Below are 16,422 nucleotides of genomic sequence, written 5' to 3' on the forward strand. Positions count from 1 at the left end.
ATATTTAAAATAAATCTTATAAATATTTTGTAAATATTTTATAAATATTGTGTGCTGTCTGGGATTAAATATTTATGAACACACAATATACATTTTGAGATATCGAAAATATTAAAAATATATAATCTTAACTGAGTCATATATTTCGTTATCTCATCAAATTTGTTTATCTGATAGAGAGATGTATGTTTAATATATGTATAATGACGCGTATAGTCGATGACTCATCCTATGTTTACTTACTCAATAGTTGTGTACTACGTTCTTCGTTAAAGCGAACGATAAGTTGCGGATGAGATGTTTTGGCATAACGAGCGAAAGTGTATGCACCTTTATTTCTTTTTGTATAATTAAAGTTAATAAGAATTTCGTAAGCATCGGTGATTGTGTAAATTAATGGTTAGACCTGGTTAGATCCTTGGGCGTAGCCAGGAATTTATTTAGGAGAGAGCTACGGCCAAATTAGAATTGAGGCTTTTAAACTTGGGGGGAGAAATATAGAAAAATTATCCAGACAGACAATGTCCAAAATTGGGATGTCTTATGTCCCGATATTGTACATTATACCGTCTTTATTCTTCTTTTGCGAATTTTCCTACTAGAATAAAGTACTATAAAATCGGAGAAAGAATAAAATAATGGCTGCGTTCAGCAGAGAAATCTAATCAGTTAGAGCTTAGTGATTCTTCAATATAATTGGTTCCTTAGATCCAGTGAAGAACTAAAGGCAAGAACCAATCATATTAAAGAATCATTAAGCGCTAACTGATTAGTTTTTTTCTGTTGAACGCAGCCAATGAAGAAGAGAAGAAGAAAGCTCATGATTGCGTCAGAAAGAGGAAGGGGAACAAATCTTTATAAAGAGCTGAGGGAAAACTGACCTATTCCACTGTCTCATTTAAAGTTAAAGCGCACGGAGAGGAATCGACCAATCACATGCACTATACGCGAGACTTCAGTAGCGTAGCGCGTCATTCGTTGCTTCTCGACTCGCGATTGGTTGATCTCTCTCTCTCTCTTATTATTTCAATATGCACATGTATGATTTCAATGTAGCTTCAACTATATGCGATTTTAACTCGAATATTTAGCAATTAAATCGACCAATGCACTCGTTTAAGGAAACGTGCTGGAAAACCTGTCGCAGCTGTCGGAATATTTTAAATCGACTAACGTGTCGCGGATATGAAAGGGACAGGAAACCGGTTTACCATTACAGGGCTGGGTATTTTTGCATTTAAAATGCCATTTAAAATGTAATTCTATTTAAAATGCTAAATGTAAAATACTTAAAAAAATGTATATTAAAATGTATGTAAGGAAAACCATTCTGTATTTGAAAACTATTTAAAATATCTATTTACCCATTTTACATATAAAGTGGATTCGAAGAGATTCGAAAAACATTTTACATTTTAAATATATTTTTTTAAGTATTTTATATTTGGCATTTTAAATGATTACCCAGCCCTGTTTACCAATATTTTAAGACATACGTACGTTCTTTCTCCCCTAGTTCGCTCAGTTTGTAACATACTGACAGTATACGTGTCATTAATGAAGAAACGTAACGCGCACCTCCTGGGAACTAAGTAATAATGATAATCGAGAATGATTAAACAGTACATATGAAGACATACAGTACATACTGAGAAAGATAATCGACTTGTATAACTCATTCCTCATGTCAATGTAGAGAGGAAGATGATTAGTATATTAATCTTAATTGTTTTTATCTTTTATTTATTCTATCTCATTTTTTATCTTTTTCTTGTTCTAACTAATTGTAAGTAGAAAAAAACAAAGAGTAAATTAATTAAACCGAGATTAAAGTTTATCGTAGATGTGAATAATATATATTATTTATATATATAATATGTTACATAGCAATTATATCTGTGTTTGCTGGGTCATAAAGAAAATAAATATTTATGCTGTTTGTTGTTTGGGAGAATCGAGGCAAGAGATAAATTATTCTATATAGATTTTATTAAATATATATGGTATATATATATATATATTTCTCTTATGTATGAGAAATTTGTTTTCGATATCGGAGGAAAATAAATGTGACATGCTTGGATACACTTGGATCTATTATGCCTACCACGCAAATTTAGGCACTTATCGAAGCGTGAAGATGAGAGAAGTGTTTCGATACGTGCGTAAGTTCACGTAGTAAGAGACTAACAGCCGAAAAAATCGATTAAAGAAAACTCTTCATTTTTTCCTGTTTTTAGAATTAAAAATAAAAGATGAAGAGTAATAGCGTTTTCGAATGGAGTAGGTTTGAATCTAACTTGGGTTGGATCGATGACGTTACATGCTTTACTTTGATTTCTGATTGGACGAGATGATACTTTCGGATCAAACATGGGTTAACTGAATCGGGTCGGGTTCAAACCCACTTCACTCGAAAACGCTATAAGTTAAACTAAGATGAAAGTTGACCGAAACACAAATAAGAATTAGAAGATAAACAGTAAGTTAAACCGAGATTGAAGTTAATCCCGCTTAGACCCGGTCTCATAAATGTAAGATTAATTTTAATCCTGGTTCAATTTACTCTTTATCTTTTTCTAATTTTTAAACTTAGAAAAAAATAAAGAGTAAATTGAACCGAGCCCGGTAAAAAATTTTTCATGAATATATATATCGAATATATATAACATACATAACATACATAAATATTCATAAACACATGTAATTATGTATGAGATATGTCCATAAACACATATATTTTACAAATGAAAAAAGGATGTATGAACATAACATGTTCATACATCCTTCTTTTATTTGTAAAATTACTTTTTAGTGTACTAAAAATACTGATAATAATAAAAAAAACATCAAAAATAATGAAAAGGAAAATTTTCGCATCGTTTCCCAGACATCACACAATATTTATAAAATATTTACAAAATTTCTATAGATATTTGTAAGATTTAAATATTTTGTAAATATTTTTGTGCTCTTAGATTGCACAGACCATAAACATTTATTATAATATGAAATATAAATAATATGAAATATTTATTGTAAATATTATAGTAAAATGCTGTGAAAATACTTAATGATACATTATAATCAAAGTAAAAAATACTTTTTAGAAATATTTATTTATATTTAAAAATGAATATTAATAAATATTTATCATAAATATCGCGTGCTGTCTGGACTCCTAATGACTTTATAAATGCAGATCTGGGCATGTATTTGAAATACTTTTATTTGAAAAACAGTATTTGCAAGACAATTGTGTTTTGTATTTCATGGGAGCATATAAAAGTACTTTGTATTTCAAATATTAAGAGAGATTGACAATCAATCTTATTATTTAAATTATAAAATATAGAAACTTTCGATTTTAAATACAAAATACGTAATACTTTAACGTGCTTCGTTAAAATACAAAATACATTTGTATTGCAAATACTGTTTTAATTCAAAGTATACTTCAAGTATCTGTTTCCCTCTTTTCATTTCATAATACGCATGAAAGGAAAGTAGAAGGGAGGATTTCACGTCGATCTTTTATCAAGAGATTCTTCGAGATCCTTTCGACGAGATTCTTTCTCCTTTCCGTACGCAAAATCATCGTGATAAATATGACTCGCGTGCGACTGTCACGTGTTGTGTCCATACGACGAGCGAGGATAGGAACGAGAAAAGGGAGAGAGAGAGACAGAGAGAGAGAGAGAGAAAGGGAGTGAGTGGGAGTGCGGAGATCGGGCGCTGGAGAGAGCGCGACGTACAATACACATATATATGAACGAAGTAATACTAGACCCGTAGGTAGAGCGTATACGTCAGTCGGCCTCCATCGCGCGCGCGCGTCATCGTCGGGTCGTGCAAAACGGCGCACAAAGCTCATATAATTTCGCAGACTCTAACGCGAAAGATCCGTGTCGGCCTCGGGTTTCATCCGCCCAGTCATCGTCAGCATTATCACGACCGTCATCGAACAGATCGTCGACGGAACGCGACTTCATCCCCCCGAGAAACGACGAAGTGCGCAGCGACAAAGAGATCGAACTGCGTGCGTGCGTACTGGAGCAGGTACACAGCCTATTAAAAGGCAGCTAGAGGGAGAAAGAGAGAACGAGAGAGAGAGAGAGAGGAGGCAGCATTGCCGAGTGACATATAGATTGACAAGGGTGGCCCATTAGGGTGACGGGGTGTGTTGCTCCTCGGCCAACAGCTGTAGTCGCTGGCTCCGTTTTTTCTCCGTTTCGCGATTCGATCCTAAGCACGTTCCGTCTCGCTTCTACGCTCCATTCTATCCCCTTCCCCCCCGCCTTAGACGGCGGCGGCGGCGGTGGCAGCAGCAGCAGAAGCAGCAGCTGAGGAAGACCAGAAGACCCTCGGCGGGGCGCACGTCGTCGTCGCGTTGCGTCGCGTCGCGTCGCGTCGCACTCGCCCTAGAGGCTGTCACGCGCGCTATTAATATACCCCTCTGTGGCGCACGGCAGTCGTTCACGAACGTCTTTCGAGTGTGGACGGTAGCGGGGAAGTGTCTGTGCCATGCACGGCGAGTAGGAGCCGCATAGGACGAAGCGAATTAGCGGAGGAGTGACGTCTGCACCCGGGAAACGTGTCGCCCGCGCCACCAAGGAGATTAAGTGAAAAAGAGAGAGAAAGAGAGAGAGAGAGACGTGAGAAGAGGCACGCTGGACGTCGTGGAGCGCCGTCGACGCCGCCGACGACTGATACTACTACGACGACGACGTCGATCGACGTGCACGCGATCCGACGATGCAGTCCGATCCGGAGACGATGGAGCGACTCGGGGCGTGGGACCGGCGAGTCCAGGCTGGTCGCCGGTTCCTGGACCGAGCCATAGAGTGGCTTTTCTGGGACGTATGGTACTGGATGTATCGGCGAGCGATGGGGATCGAGGGGAACCCACCGTCCCAGGAGAAGACGTCCGCGTCGTCGAGCGACTCCGATATGTACAGCACCGGATTCATGAGGTGCCGGAACGAGATGTGCCGGTATTTCACCGCTTTCGAGAAGACGATGCTCTGGACGGGCAAGACCTTCTTCGTCAACCTCTGCCTGTTCATCGTGCTCGTCATGACATTCTGGTGAGTCCGTCGACGTTCAGTCCACTCCGGTTTGATGTTGATGTGCGCGCGCGCGCGCACGTGCGCGTGCGTTGTTCCTTCTGTTGTTCCAAAGTCGCCTCCTTCTTCGACCTGCGTTGTAAAAAAGACAAAGGAACGTTCTTCATCCGCTAGCCGTTCCGACAGTTTCGCTCGCTTGCGACATTCACGTCAAAGATCTCTCGCGTAATTTTTTGTTTTTCCGATCGTTTTTCCGCAGCATCGATTCCGTTGGACCTCTATTCTTGAAAAGAAGTGTGTACGAAAAACTAAGGAAATATATTTATGCCCGTATTCACAGTCAGGGCTTATATTTGAGGCTTCCTTGAATTTATCTTTAGATGCTCAGTAGCCAATAAAATAATTCGTAGAACATCTGAAGATAAAATTTAAGGAAGCCTTACAATATGCTATTATAGTATACAGTTCTCTTGTTTTTCATATACATTCCTTTTTAAGAATAGCGGCTTTGATTTTTATGCCTAAACTAGTTTTTCTTTGTTACTGGTATTATATATACTGGTATTGTAGGTAAAAGGTATGAATAAAGCATACTTCCTGTGCTCAAAATGAAAGGTTCGGGACATAATGAAAAGCAAATAACAGGTACTAAATTCCAACCTTAGAAATTGTATGCAGCAATTTCAGGTAGGTTGAAATCTACTGTCTATGTCCTAAAGCACAGAATTAAGAAACATTGTGTTCAGCAGAGAAAGCAGCCCTTTTCTAAAATTCTTCAATACAATTGACTTCTGTTCCTTATGGGGCCTTATGGATCTAAACCATGGTATAAACCAATTATATTGAGGTATTTTATAACCATCGCAAAGCTGCTTTTCCTGTTGAACGCAGCCATTTGTTACTGCATATTGCTAAAACGGCGATGTTGCTGCAATATTAGATACTGAAATGATCTGTGCTGTATGAATAAAAACGACAAAGTCTAGTGCAGCGATAAAAAAAACAAAGCTTATCCTACAAAGTATAGAAATTTGCAGAAACATTCGTAATGTCGTTGCAATATTACCGGAACGTCACAATGTTACTGTGATATAATCTGTGCTTTATGGATGTATTTTGTCATAATTTTTCGTGTTGTTTTTTTATTCATACAGCACAGAAATTTCCTAAGGAGAACAAGAAAATCAAAATGTCAATTTAACGTCATATTGACGAATTTATGTCATTTTTTGGTAATACAAATCTCGATCTCAGATGATCTAAGAACGACTTTATATATAAATGACTTCATATGTATACAGGGTGATCCGAAATTCCCGCATTCGGAGTATAAAGTCATTCTTAGGTCTGAGATCGAGATTTTTATCATGACCAAAAAAACGACGTAAATTCGTCAATATGACGTCAAATTATTTTGATTTTTTTGTTCTCCTTGAGTTGCAGCATCATTGCAACGTTATTGCAACATTGCTGAAATGATCCGTGCTGTGTATCCAGTCGGACAAAAACCTCGGAGGAGGATTCGGAGAATTACGCAGTTCGCAAGAGAGCGTTTCTTTCCATTCTGTCGCATTTAAAGAGCTCCGGGTTTAAAGGACACGGCTTTCCCACTCTCCTCTGGTCGTCGATCGTGTCTTCGTATCGGCTACGATTGCGATTTATTACGTTGACGGTTATCGTCTTCGTTGCGTCTTTCCCGTCTACGTTCATGTGTAGTGCGACGCGCCGCGCCTCCGGCCGTCCGTGACGTCACGCCGCGCTGCGCGGCGCGGCATTACAGCTGTTTTACGTTTCGTGTGCACGCTGCACAAGAGTAACTTCGCCTTCTAGGTCAAGGCCCCCTTTCCGAACGGACGCTCGTGGGGACTTGGCGCGCACACATGCACACTTTGCACACACGCGCACGCACACGTGCGCACGCGCGCACGCACACGTAATCGGACGAGTGTGTGTCGTAATCGCGCGTGTCCGATTATTCGTAGTAAAGCGCGTAAATGCGCGGTGTTATTTGGAATGACGATGAGCGTCAACAAGACGTATTTCATCGTCCGCTGTTTACGTATATATTGACGCACGCTTCACTTTCAGTATGCGGGAATGTTCTATATGCTTATACTTCTTTCATGCTTGTAAAGCTCCTTTTTACGTCTTCCATCCAATTTGCGGTTTTAATTTGCACCTCTTATATTTGTTTCAATTTCCCATTTTTTATTTACGACGTTTTTGCTTTACCTCGCTTCTCCTTCCCAAATAATATACTGTCTAAAAGAACGTTCTCGTAGACGAAAAAGGCTTTTGCAATCTGCGTAACTTTCTTAATCTTTTTCCGAATTTTTGTTCGACTAGATATAAGAATAAAATGAAAAGTTACGCTCGGCAAAATATAAAGTTTGTTTTTTTTTTTTACGGTTTTGATTTGTGCTGTATGGATATACATTCTCCAACGAAAGTAACAAAGACAAACTAAATTAATCTTTAATACGCACCTTTGGGTCATTCGTGTCCTGCGCATTTCTTTTCTTTGAAATAGTAAAAGCACCTGATCAAATATCGGTCTCTTTTCTGTTCCTAATCTCTTTTCTATTCCTAAATAAAGTTTAGTATCCAGAGAACAAGTTTTCCGGCCTCAATTCGTGCGTATCCTTTAAACTGGCATAACTCCGAAGTTCACTTGTTCTGGGTCACAAATGACTCAACGTGTGTACATACAGAGTGTACATTTTCTCTGTAACTAAAAAATTTTTATTTTATTTCTTTATTTTCCACTAATTCTCAGTTATATTGCGGGAATATTTCACGAATTAACAAAAAAAAAATTTAACCCCAGAACAATATATTTTAATTTCTGGAAGACCGGAGGCCCCTTTAGGGCGCCACTTTTTTCGCCACTCAACTCCATGATAAATAAAAAAGTTGATGAAAAACATGCTGGTCCTCAGAAGGTTAATAAACACGATTTTTTTCACCTTTATGCTAAATATTGTCAGTAATATTATATATTATGTTGTCTGTAATGTTATAAAGAACATTTTCTTAATAAATTATAAGTTTTTTTAACACGATAGCAATAATAAAATGCATTGTTTAAAATGTAAATACAATATATCTTCAATTTATAGCCATTCACGCATATTAAAAAAAACATCATTTTCAGATTACTCAATAACTAAATTTTTTGGACAGCCGACACTTGAACTATTTTTTTTTAGTAGTTTGAAATGTCAATTTTAAGATATTGAACCATATTTTTCCTTTAAACATTTTTGTTTCAATTTTACATTTTTGTATGAAACAGTGCATATTTTTCTCTCTCTCTCTCTCATTTTGTTAACTGTATTTAGTTATAGCAATTTATCTACAATTTGTTATGAATATATAGAATGTTATATATATAACTGTAATATATATAACAAATAGTTTCTAAAGATGTCAAAATATACGTAAAAATCGTTTAATAATTTTTATATACTTGTAAAAGTGATGAAAATTAATTCAAAACACGAATGACCGAACGTGTATAGTAAGGGTGTTCAAAACTAAGGTGTGTACTAAAAGAGTTAATTTAGTCAAATAAACAATTTTTTTCTCAGTGTAGATTCTTGATCGAGAGGTTTTTCTCAGTTTTCGATTTTCAATGAGACGCGATGCATTAGTCCAATTAAGCATAAATGTTTACAAAAAATTGGAAAATGATCTGTGAATATCGTTAAAAACGACACGTAATAATTTGTTTTCCTTACGATACAACTTATAAATTTAAATAAAGTGAAGATAACGCGTGATTTTACGCATTAAAATGATAAATCGAATCTTTTATTTCGCATGTTGATTTTTGTCGCGCCAGTGTGCGAATTGTTTATTGGATAAGATTCACAGAAATGATTTTGTAATGAGTTATATACGTAATATGAATAATACATACGCATAATACATACTTAATACATAATATAGAAATAAATTAAAATCCGTAAATACTGATGCCTCTTTTAGTCGAGATAAAATAAAAATAGATGCAGGAGTCCATTATATGAGAATGACTGCTAAATTTCGAGATTTTTACAGAATTTATGTATCAATAGATTTTGCTTCAGATCTTTTTATACATGATATTCACATTTGTGAACATTGTAAGGTTTCGAGATGATACCCATTAATCAAATCTTTGTTAAATTCTGTTGATATTAAAATAAATATTTAAATACCGCCAACTAAACATTTACTTGCAATAAATAAATATTTACTTAATAAAAAGAAGTGATTATTAAATCAAATTAATGTTTTTTTTACTAAATAAATATATTTTTATATTTAATAAATATTTAGTTGGTACTATTCAAATATTTATTGAAATTTAGGATATTTTTTCTCAGTGTAGAAACATTCTTTTCGATTTAAAACCGAATACTTAAAGAGACTCCAGTAAAAAAATTTCAAATTCTTTATATAATTTTTCAAATATAATTTTTTTTTAGGAAACTTCTAATTTTTTATACGAGTTTTTGAATATTTTTCAGAAATGCTGAGACGGTCTTATCTTTTTTAGAATTCTTTATACAAATTCCGAAATATATTTAAAGATTTCTTATTCTATAATTTCCAAAGAAGTTAAGATATTTTTAGAAACATAAATTTAAAAAAAAGAGAAATTCTTACAAAAATACTATAAGCTATAGTGAGAATTTTTTCATCAAAGGAAACAAAATTCTCCGTAATTTTAGCTAAAAGCAGATAGATCTCTTTTGTGGTATTACTTCCTTTGTTATACGACAAATTTTTATATGTGTGTGTTGATTGTGGCTCTGAGATAAGAAGTTCTTGAATTGCCAGATTCTCTATTTTCTAGCTAATAAAAATATAAATAATATTAAATAAATATACATAAATTACATAAATAACATTAAATTAAATTAAATTTTAGAAAAATGTGTGGTAAAAGAAATAAAATGACATGCGATCGACTTATCCTTATTTACTCATTGTATTAAATAAATTAATATCACGACTCTTTCTGGATATTCATTGATCCAGACGGTCTTATGTTATACTATGCTTATGTATCATGTACAAAACAACCTTAATTGTAACACGTGCTGCTTGTTGCAGGATCTATACCTTGATGGGAATGGCGTCACCAATACTTCCATATAAACTTGCCGGCGTGTATTGTGCTAGCCAATTGATATTCACTCTCAAATTCGTAGACTCCTTGGTTCCTGCAGTGTAAGTTATTGAAAGAAAGTTATCGCTCGCATTATTGCATCGCACGCTCATTATGTTGTACTTATATTTATTTCGTGGAAAAATAATACGTCGAGATTTTGCTGAATAATATTAGTCGAGATAAACTGCTGAATAACGCGTGTAATATTTACATCGTCAAATTATCTCCGATGTGGTTGTACTTGTCAATCATTTGCGTTTATTAATAGTAAAATTACATGTTAATAAATATCGAAGAAATTTCAGCCCGTAACAATCTCGCTCTCAATTGATTCAAAAGAATTTGAATAGAAAAAAATAGTAATCTTGATCTTTTATAAACGTAGGGATCGAAGGGACTGCTGTGGACTTCACTGGACATGGATGGCCTTGCAGAAGTTGCGGACCGAAAAACCAGGATTGGTAAATTCTCTTTGTCTTCTCGCAAGGAGGGAATCTTGAAAAGATCGAAAATTCTAATCTTGTTTTTAATTTTAATATTCTGTTTACAATTTTTCAGCATTGCCTCGCCCTTTGTCTCATGGCCTTACTCATATGGTTCCTCGAGCACATCCATATGTCAACCATGTACTTCATGTACTGCAGCATATTATTGGTATCTCTGATACTGCGATTTCCCATAAAACAGTTTGACAAAGCACGAGATTACTTCATGTTACACAAAGGTAATCGAAAACGTCTAATTTTTTTTAAGAGAAAGGATTAACTCTAGAAGTACCAAGGATCATTATTGATAATTTCTGTTTTTTAGATTAGTATTATATTTTTTGTGTAAAAATAACTGTTTGAATTTTTTTTATTTTTATAATTATATTCTTTATCTTCATAATAATTTATTCGCTTCATTCTTTTAATGGTTTAAGAAACGTTAATACTTTTAGTGTTAACGATTAAACGTAAATGATTTAGTTTTTAGATCTAACTTCATTAACTTCAATTTTGGGCTATTTAAAAATATAATTACGTACATACAACGTATAATTATCTAACTTTGACTGAAACACTTGATTGGGAGATGTAATTAAGGAATCGTATTAATCTTTAACTAAGAGAATTTTAAATTTCAACACAAATAACCGATCCGTATTCGATCAAAGCGGATCTTATTACCTAATAATAGTTTTATATGAATTTTTACAATTTCCAGTTCAAGCAAACTGCGCGCCGATTATTTGCCGGTCTTGAAAGCAGAACTAAATTTACTGAAAAAATTTTCTCTTATATCTTTCCTTCATTGAACTTCGACATTAAACTCAAATCTTTATTAAACTTTTTTTTACACACAATGCAACAATATTTCGTCATATTATAACGTTTATATGAGGAAACATTTTTATTGACTTATTAATTTGACTTATTTTTCAGACTGGAAATATGACAGTGATATCGAGGATGATGAGTTTTTACCTGTGGTAACAGAAGCGAATCTGCTGGTATTAACTCGAGTGGGAGAGACGGGCGATCATTCGCCAACACCGACGAGTGTGCAATCGGACACTCCGAATGGTATGTATTTGACGACAAAGTTACTTGTCACCCGAATATATAATAAATTCAACAAATCCCAAAAAACTCGCGATTCATATACTGAATTTTAAATATTTTCGATGCAACCTTTAGATAATCGATTCCGCATTTTTTCATATTTATTGCTTTATTTGCTTGATGATTTAAAGCAAAATAAACTTTTTAATTTCCATCCACCATTCGATCTTCTCTACATCTTTACATGTCATCGCGTTGCCTGCAGATTCTTTCTACGACGAGAATTTCTTAGAGATTCTCCAGAAGATAGAATTCCATTTGCCCCTCCATGAAGAAGGTAGCACCGACGGTGTCGAACTATCGGAACCGGAGCTCAGCGTCGGCGAGAACGACGCCGAAGAGGACGGTATAAAGTTTCAGACCGGTCACTTCAAGAAGAGTTCCTCGTCCTCTTCCGAGGAGGAAGTCTTCGACGCGAAGAAAATCGCGGCCAGCAGTGACGAGAGCAACGGCGATAGTGACTTCGAGGTAATCGACAAGGAGGAAATAGCAAAGATAAAAATATGATGCAATTTGAGGCGAAAAAAAAAGAAACGAAGGAATTATTGCGCGCGACATTAAGTTATGATGTTAAGCTAAAAGAAAACCATCTCTGATCTCTGTAATCGGCCGCGAACGAGATAAAAAATTTAATCCAGCAACGATATAGCGATTTCGCTTAAAGCACAATCGTCTCGGCCGAATGTGATGGTAAATTGAGATAAAAGAAAATAATATATCGTTTAAGTTACATAATTATCTCCCGATCGCAACGTTGTACTCGCGCGCGTACAAAGTATCGATCTTGGTCGAAGATGCGAAGAAAGCAAGATTTATTTATTTAGACGAATTCAGTTGAATGCCCGTATCCTTTGTTCTCTACTGCATCTAATCTTGCGATACTCTCTCATTGTAAGAAAGGTAACGAAGAGTAGAAAGGCGGGGAACTTAAAGAATAAGGGGACTACTGTAGATACATATATATGTACAATATGATACCACTGGTATTGTATTTAATGTCTCTGAATGATTAAATAGGCGTATGTACAATTGCAATGTAATAAATATGCACCTGTGTACAAACGTTTTAACCTCAAGAGTCAGTTTGACCTAATTGCTACAATTAAGCAATTGTAACGGCATTGTACGACAGTAAGGATGCGAAAGGTACCTAAATACGATCAATAAAAGCTGCACTCCGGTAGCGCAAACAAACATTTTAGATGTAAGAATGTATTATATTGTAACATGTGTCTGTGAGATGTGTAAAAAAAAAACAAATGCGCGAGAAGACATCGATGAAATGTTTGTCGAGTCTGACGCGTTTTTGTAGCCCGTTTATAATTGATGTTTGCCGTCTTTCTCTGGTCTCTACGCATCTCATATATTTGAAAATACACGGCGGATGATACAAAAATACGCTGTTGTTATTATGTACACGGCCTTAAAAATAATACAATAAAATAGATTCTCTTCGATTTCTGCAGTATTCGCGAAACAGCAAAAAGGGCTAACGTCAATGAAATAAAAATTTTTTTTAATGTTATTAACATATTTACGTAAAAAAATCTGATTTGATTAAATCTTTGATACTTTGATTTCTTGTACGCATAAATATTGTGTACATATTTTTATATTTAAAATTCTTTTATTTTCCCTTTTGCACGTCGCGAATTCTTCTTAAATGTTTTGCTTGCGTCTTTTATATTAATCACACCATTCGCAGTTCTACGTTATGCAGGAACTCTCATTTAAGATTTCCTTCGAATCTACTTTGCACTCAGATTTGATATCGCTCTTCTTAATGTCTTTTATAACAGTCAATGTATTATTTACAGTAATCGACATTGTATTATTTACATCAGCAGGTTTCGAATCAACTGGTACTGTATTACTTATATCAGCCGGCACTGCATTATTTACATCAATAGGTTTCGAATCTTGTGATTCGTCCTCTTTAGATTGCACAGAAATGATCGGACGAGCGTTCTTCCTTTCCGGTAATACCTTTAAAAACGCTTTTTGCCAGATATCGCCCTCCGAGACTCTCAACAATATTTCAAAAACTGGAAAAGTTCAATCATTTTTTCAAAATGTAAACTTCAATACATGACTCACTTATTGTTAAAATTTGAATAGTAATAGAATATATGTTTAAATTCTTAATTTCCCTCATCATTTGATTATCATAAAAATAAGATTGCTCACAGAAATCGACAATAATATAATTGCTTTAGAAAATTTATCTCTCATAATGCTTACCGTGATCAATAGTCAACACTTTTCTTGCTTTCATCTGTAGGAATTTATCTAATGGCAATCGGCCGTGTCTGACGCCCGCCTCTCTCGCTAATTTATGACACATGCCCTATAATTTAAACTTTTGATAGACTCGCAAAACGGGACGATTAGCCAAAAAAATCTCACCTTATGTGCGTTGTGATCAACGAGACCACCTATGACGTAAATGCAGTCGTGTTCTAGACGATCTATCACATTGTTTGATTCGCTGGTGAGATATATGATCTTATCTTTAGGATAAACGTTTATGTACGGCTCCGTATGAAAACTCACCTGTAATTCAATGAAATTTAACAGTTAATTTAATAATTTAAAAAAGGACTCCTTACGTTTTGAGATGAAAAAAGTTTATACCGAGTAAACTTTATATAATGTGCGAAGTCTTTTAATGAATAGTAATCCAATGTAATTTAATCCGGTGTAATCCAATAAAATTTAATAGTCAATTTTATAATTTAAAATTTTATAATTTAAAAAGAAAGGAGGATATTAAAAAGGGGCTGATTTTTGCCCAAAAAGATGTAAGTAAAAGAAATAATGTTTTTTTTTGTACCTTTTGATTTCCTGGATACGATAAAATTAATAATAAGTTTGTAAACACGATGCATTTATCCAAATTTTAATGCTCCCCAAATGAACTTTTTGATACTTTTATTGTATCTAAGAGAACAAAATCTATAAGAAATACTGTTTCTTTTACTTTTATACCTTTTTAGAAAAAAATTAGCCCTTTTTTAACATCTTTCTTTAATAAATAGATGTTTATAATGTCAATTTTAATTACTAAAAGTAAGAGGAAGTGTTGACTTATTTACAATCACATACATCCCAATGTTTATATCCATTGTGCTTCTCCATGCTGGTTCGTGATTTGCCAGTGAAACTGGTGAGGGAAAATTGCATGGGTGCCATAGCCCTTCTATTCAAAGTATAGCACCTTAGTATCTGTTTCGTTAGCTTAGCGATATCCTTATCGATCATTAACTCATCGAATGACAAGTCGATGGTTACTGTGAGCGTGCAGGCACTCTCAGCCATGGTGCTTCTCTTTAAGAACTTTCTGGACGGACCTAAGCTCAAGTTATTCGCACGTGCAAACGCACGTTTCTCTCTTGCTTTAATCCTCTCTCGCAATCTGCATTGACAAGCATACAGTTAGGAACTAATGCAAAAATTGGTAGAAAAGACTGCATAAATAAATTTCCTTCCGTGTAAATAAAAATTGATATAAAAATTAGTAAGGAACTATTAAATCTCTTTCTTACAAATTAATACAAGTTAACATAAAGATTGTGAAAATCATATATACGTATAGGGTGATACAATTTGAAACATGATATTCTGAACAAAATAAAATAATCCAATCTTTGAGGTTCAACCCAGGGAATCAATTGTGGGTCTTAAAACAAAGTAGAAGTTAAAAAGTAGGCAAATTAAACTAGGAGTGTATCTTGAAATGAGATGAAGATTACAAAAGTTAATAAATTTACTGGACGTTGGCCAATGAATAGGAAAAAAATTAACTTCGACAATTGGATTCAATTTTTTCTTGTTCAGAATTGAACCGTTTTTGAAATTGTACTATTCTACCCTACAGCTTTTATAAATAAGGAGATTTATTCTAGGCGCCTTGGGGTAAAATGACGCGATGGGATCATCGCAATTTACAGATTTTCGTACGTTGCTGCCGCGTGACATCAGGAGTTCCTAACCTCTTCTCGCTTTTTCGCTCCAACCACTTCTTCTCTCTCAGCAATCTTTTCAATTGACGCTTGCTCATATTCGTCGATGGCTCGGATAATTCATCCGCAACCATAACCGCGTTATCCTCCATAGAATTTACGTCGTCCATATTGTAAAATTATTAATTTTTCCCGGCATCAATCAACCACGTGAATCGCGCTCAATCTGTTTGGGATAAGAAACGAAGAGAGAGAGAGAAAGAGAGAGAGAGAGAGAGAGAGAGATCAAGCCACAAACTTCTATATATTAAAGTCCCTAGAAGTAAAAGTCTGAAAACTATTTGCATTGTTTAAAATTTAAAATTTTTTGTACCAAACGAAATAAGTCTGTTCGTCGTGTTGTTTGAATTTTTTGCACTCAACATTTTCGCTTTCTTTCTTAAACATTCGAATATATTTGTCTCATTTTAAGTCTAAAAATTTAAACTTATAATTAGAATTATTATAGAAATCAGGCAATAAATTCAAACAGAGGGTCGATTGTATCCCTATAATTATAACATTTTAATAATATTTTACTAAAATTATATAATATTAAATAATATTCCTGAAATATTAATGGATGGTTA

At 34.7% G+C, this 16,422-nt stretch overlaps 2 protein-coding genes across 2 annotated transcripts; one reads left to right on the top strand and one right to left on the bottom strand.

The window, feature by feature from the left end:
* Window positions 1–3,803: 3,803 nt before the first annotated feature.
* On the top strand, window positions 3,804–12,600 carry LOC108730213 (uncharacterized). The gene is made up of 6 exons (XM_018459776.1): window positions 3,804–5,087; window positions 10,170–10,286; window positions 10,613–10,688; window positions 10,786–10,951; window positions 11,652–11,792; window positions 12,037–12,600. Exons 1-6 carry the CDS (start codon window positions 4,756–4,758, stop codon window positions 12,336–12,338), a joined length of 1,134 nt encoding a protein of 377 aa, XP_018315278.1. The 5' UTR covers window positions 3,804–4,755; the 3' UTR covers window positions 12,339–12,600.
* Window positions 12,601–13,470: 870 nt separating this feature from the next.
* Window positions 13,471–16,014, bottom strand: LOC108730210 (tRNA methyltransferase 10 homolog A). The gene is made up of 5 exons (XM_018459771.1): window positions 15,824–16,014; window positions 14,937–15,246; window positions 14,238–14,384; window positions 14,073–14,178; window positions 13,471–13,876 (listed from the first exon to the last, which is right to left on the bottom strand). Exons 1-5 carry the CDS (start codon window positions 15,961–15,963, stop codon window positions 13,539–13,541), a joined length of 1,041 nt encoding a protein of 346 aa, XP_018315273.1. The 5' UTR covers window positions 15,964–16,014; the 3' UTR covers window positions 13,471–13,538.
* Window positions 16,015–16,422: the final 408 nt, after the last annotated feature.

The sequence above is a fragment of the Mycetomoellerius zeteki genome, unplaced genomic scaffold (genome assembly GCF_001594055.1).
Source record: "Mycetomoellerius zeteki isolate Tzet28-1 unplaced genomic scaffold, Tzet1.0 scaffold86, whole genome shotgun sequence".
Taxonomy (NCBI): Eukaryota; Metazoa; Arthropoda; class Insecta; order Hymenoptera; family Formicidae; genus Mycetomoellerius; species Mycetomoellerius zeteki.

What these genes read in the sequence shown, in the direction of transcription:
- LOC108730213 (XM_018459776.1), top strand. Translation starts at nt 4,756, where the DNA reads ATGCAGTCCGATCCGGAGACGATGGAGCGACTCGGGGCGTGGGACCGG. An exon ending in GACTCCTTGGTTCCTGCAGT is followed by an intron (nt 10,287 to 10,612) that starts GTAAGTTATTGA and finishes TTATAAACGTAG; the next exon opens with GGATCGAAGGGACTGCTGTG. An exon ending in TTACTTCATGTTACACAAAG is followed by an intron (nt 10,952 to 11,651) that starts GTAATCGAAAAC and finishes CTTATTTTTCAG; the next exon opens with ACTGGAAATATGACAGTGAT.
- LOC108730210 (XM_018459771.1), bottom strand. Translation starts at nt 15,963, where the DNA reads ATGGACGACGTAAATTCTATGGAGGATAACGCGGTTATGGTTGCGGAT. An exon ending in GAGCGAAAAAGCGAGAAGAG is followed by an intron (nt 15,247 to 15,823) that starts GTTAGGAACTCC and finishes TTGTCAATGCAG; the next exon opens with ATTGCGAGAGAGGATTAAAG. An exon ending in ATGGATATAAACATTGGGAT is followed by an intron (nt 14,385 to 14,936) that starts GTATGTGATTGT and finishes ATTGAATTACAG; the next exon opens with GTGAGTTTTCATACGGAGCC.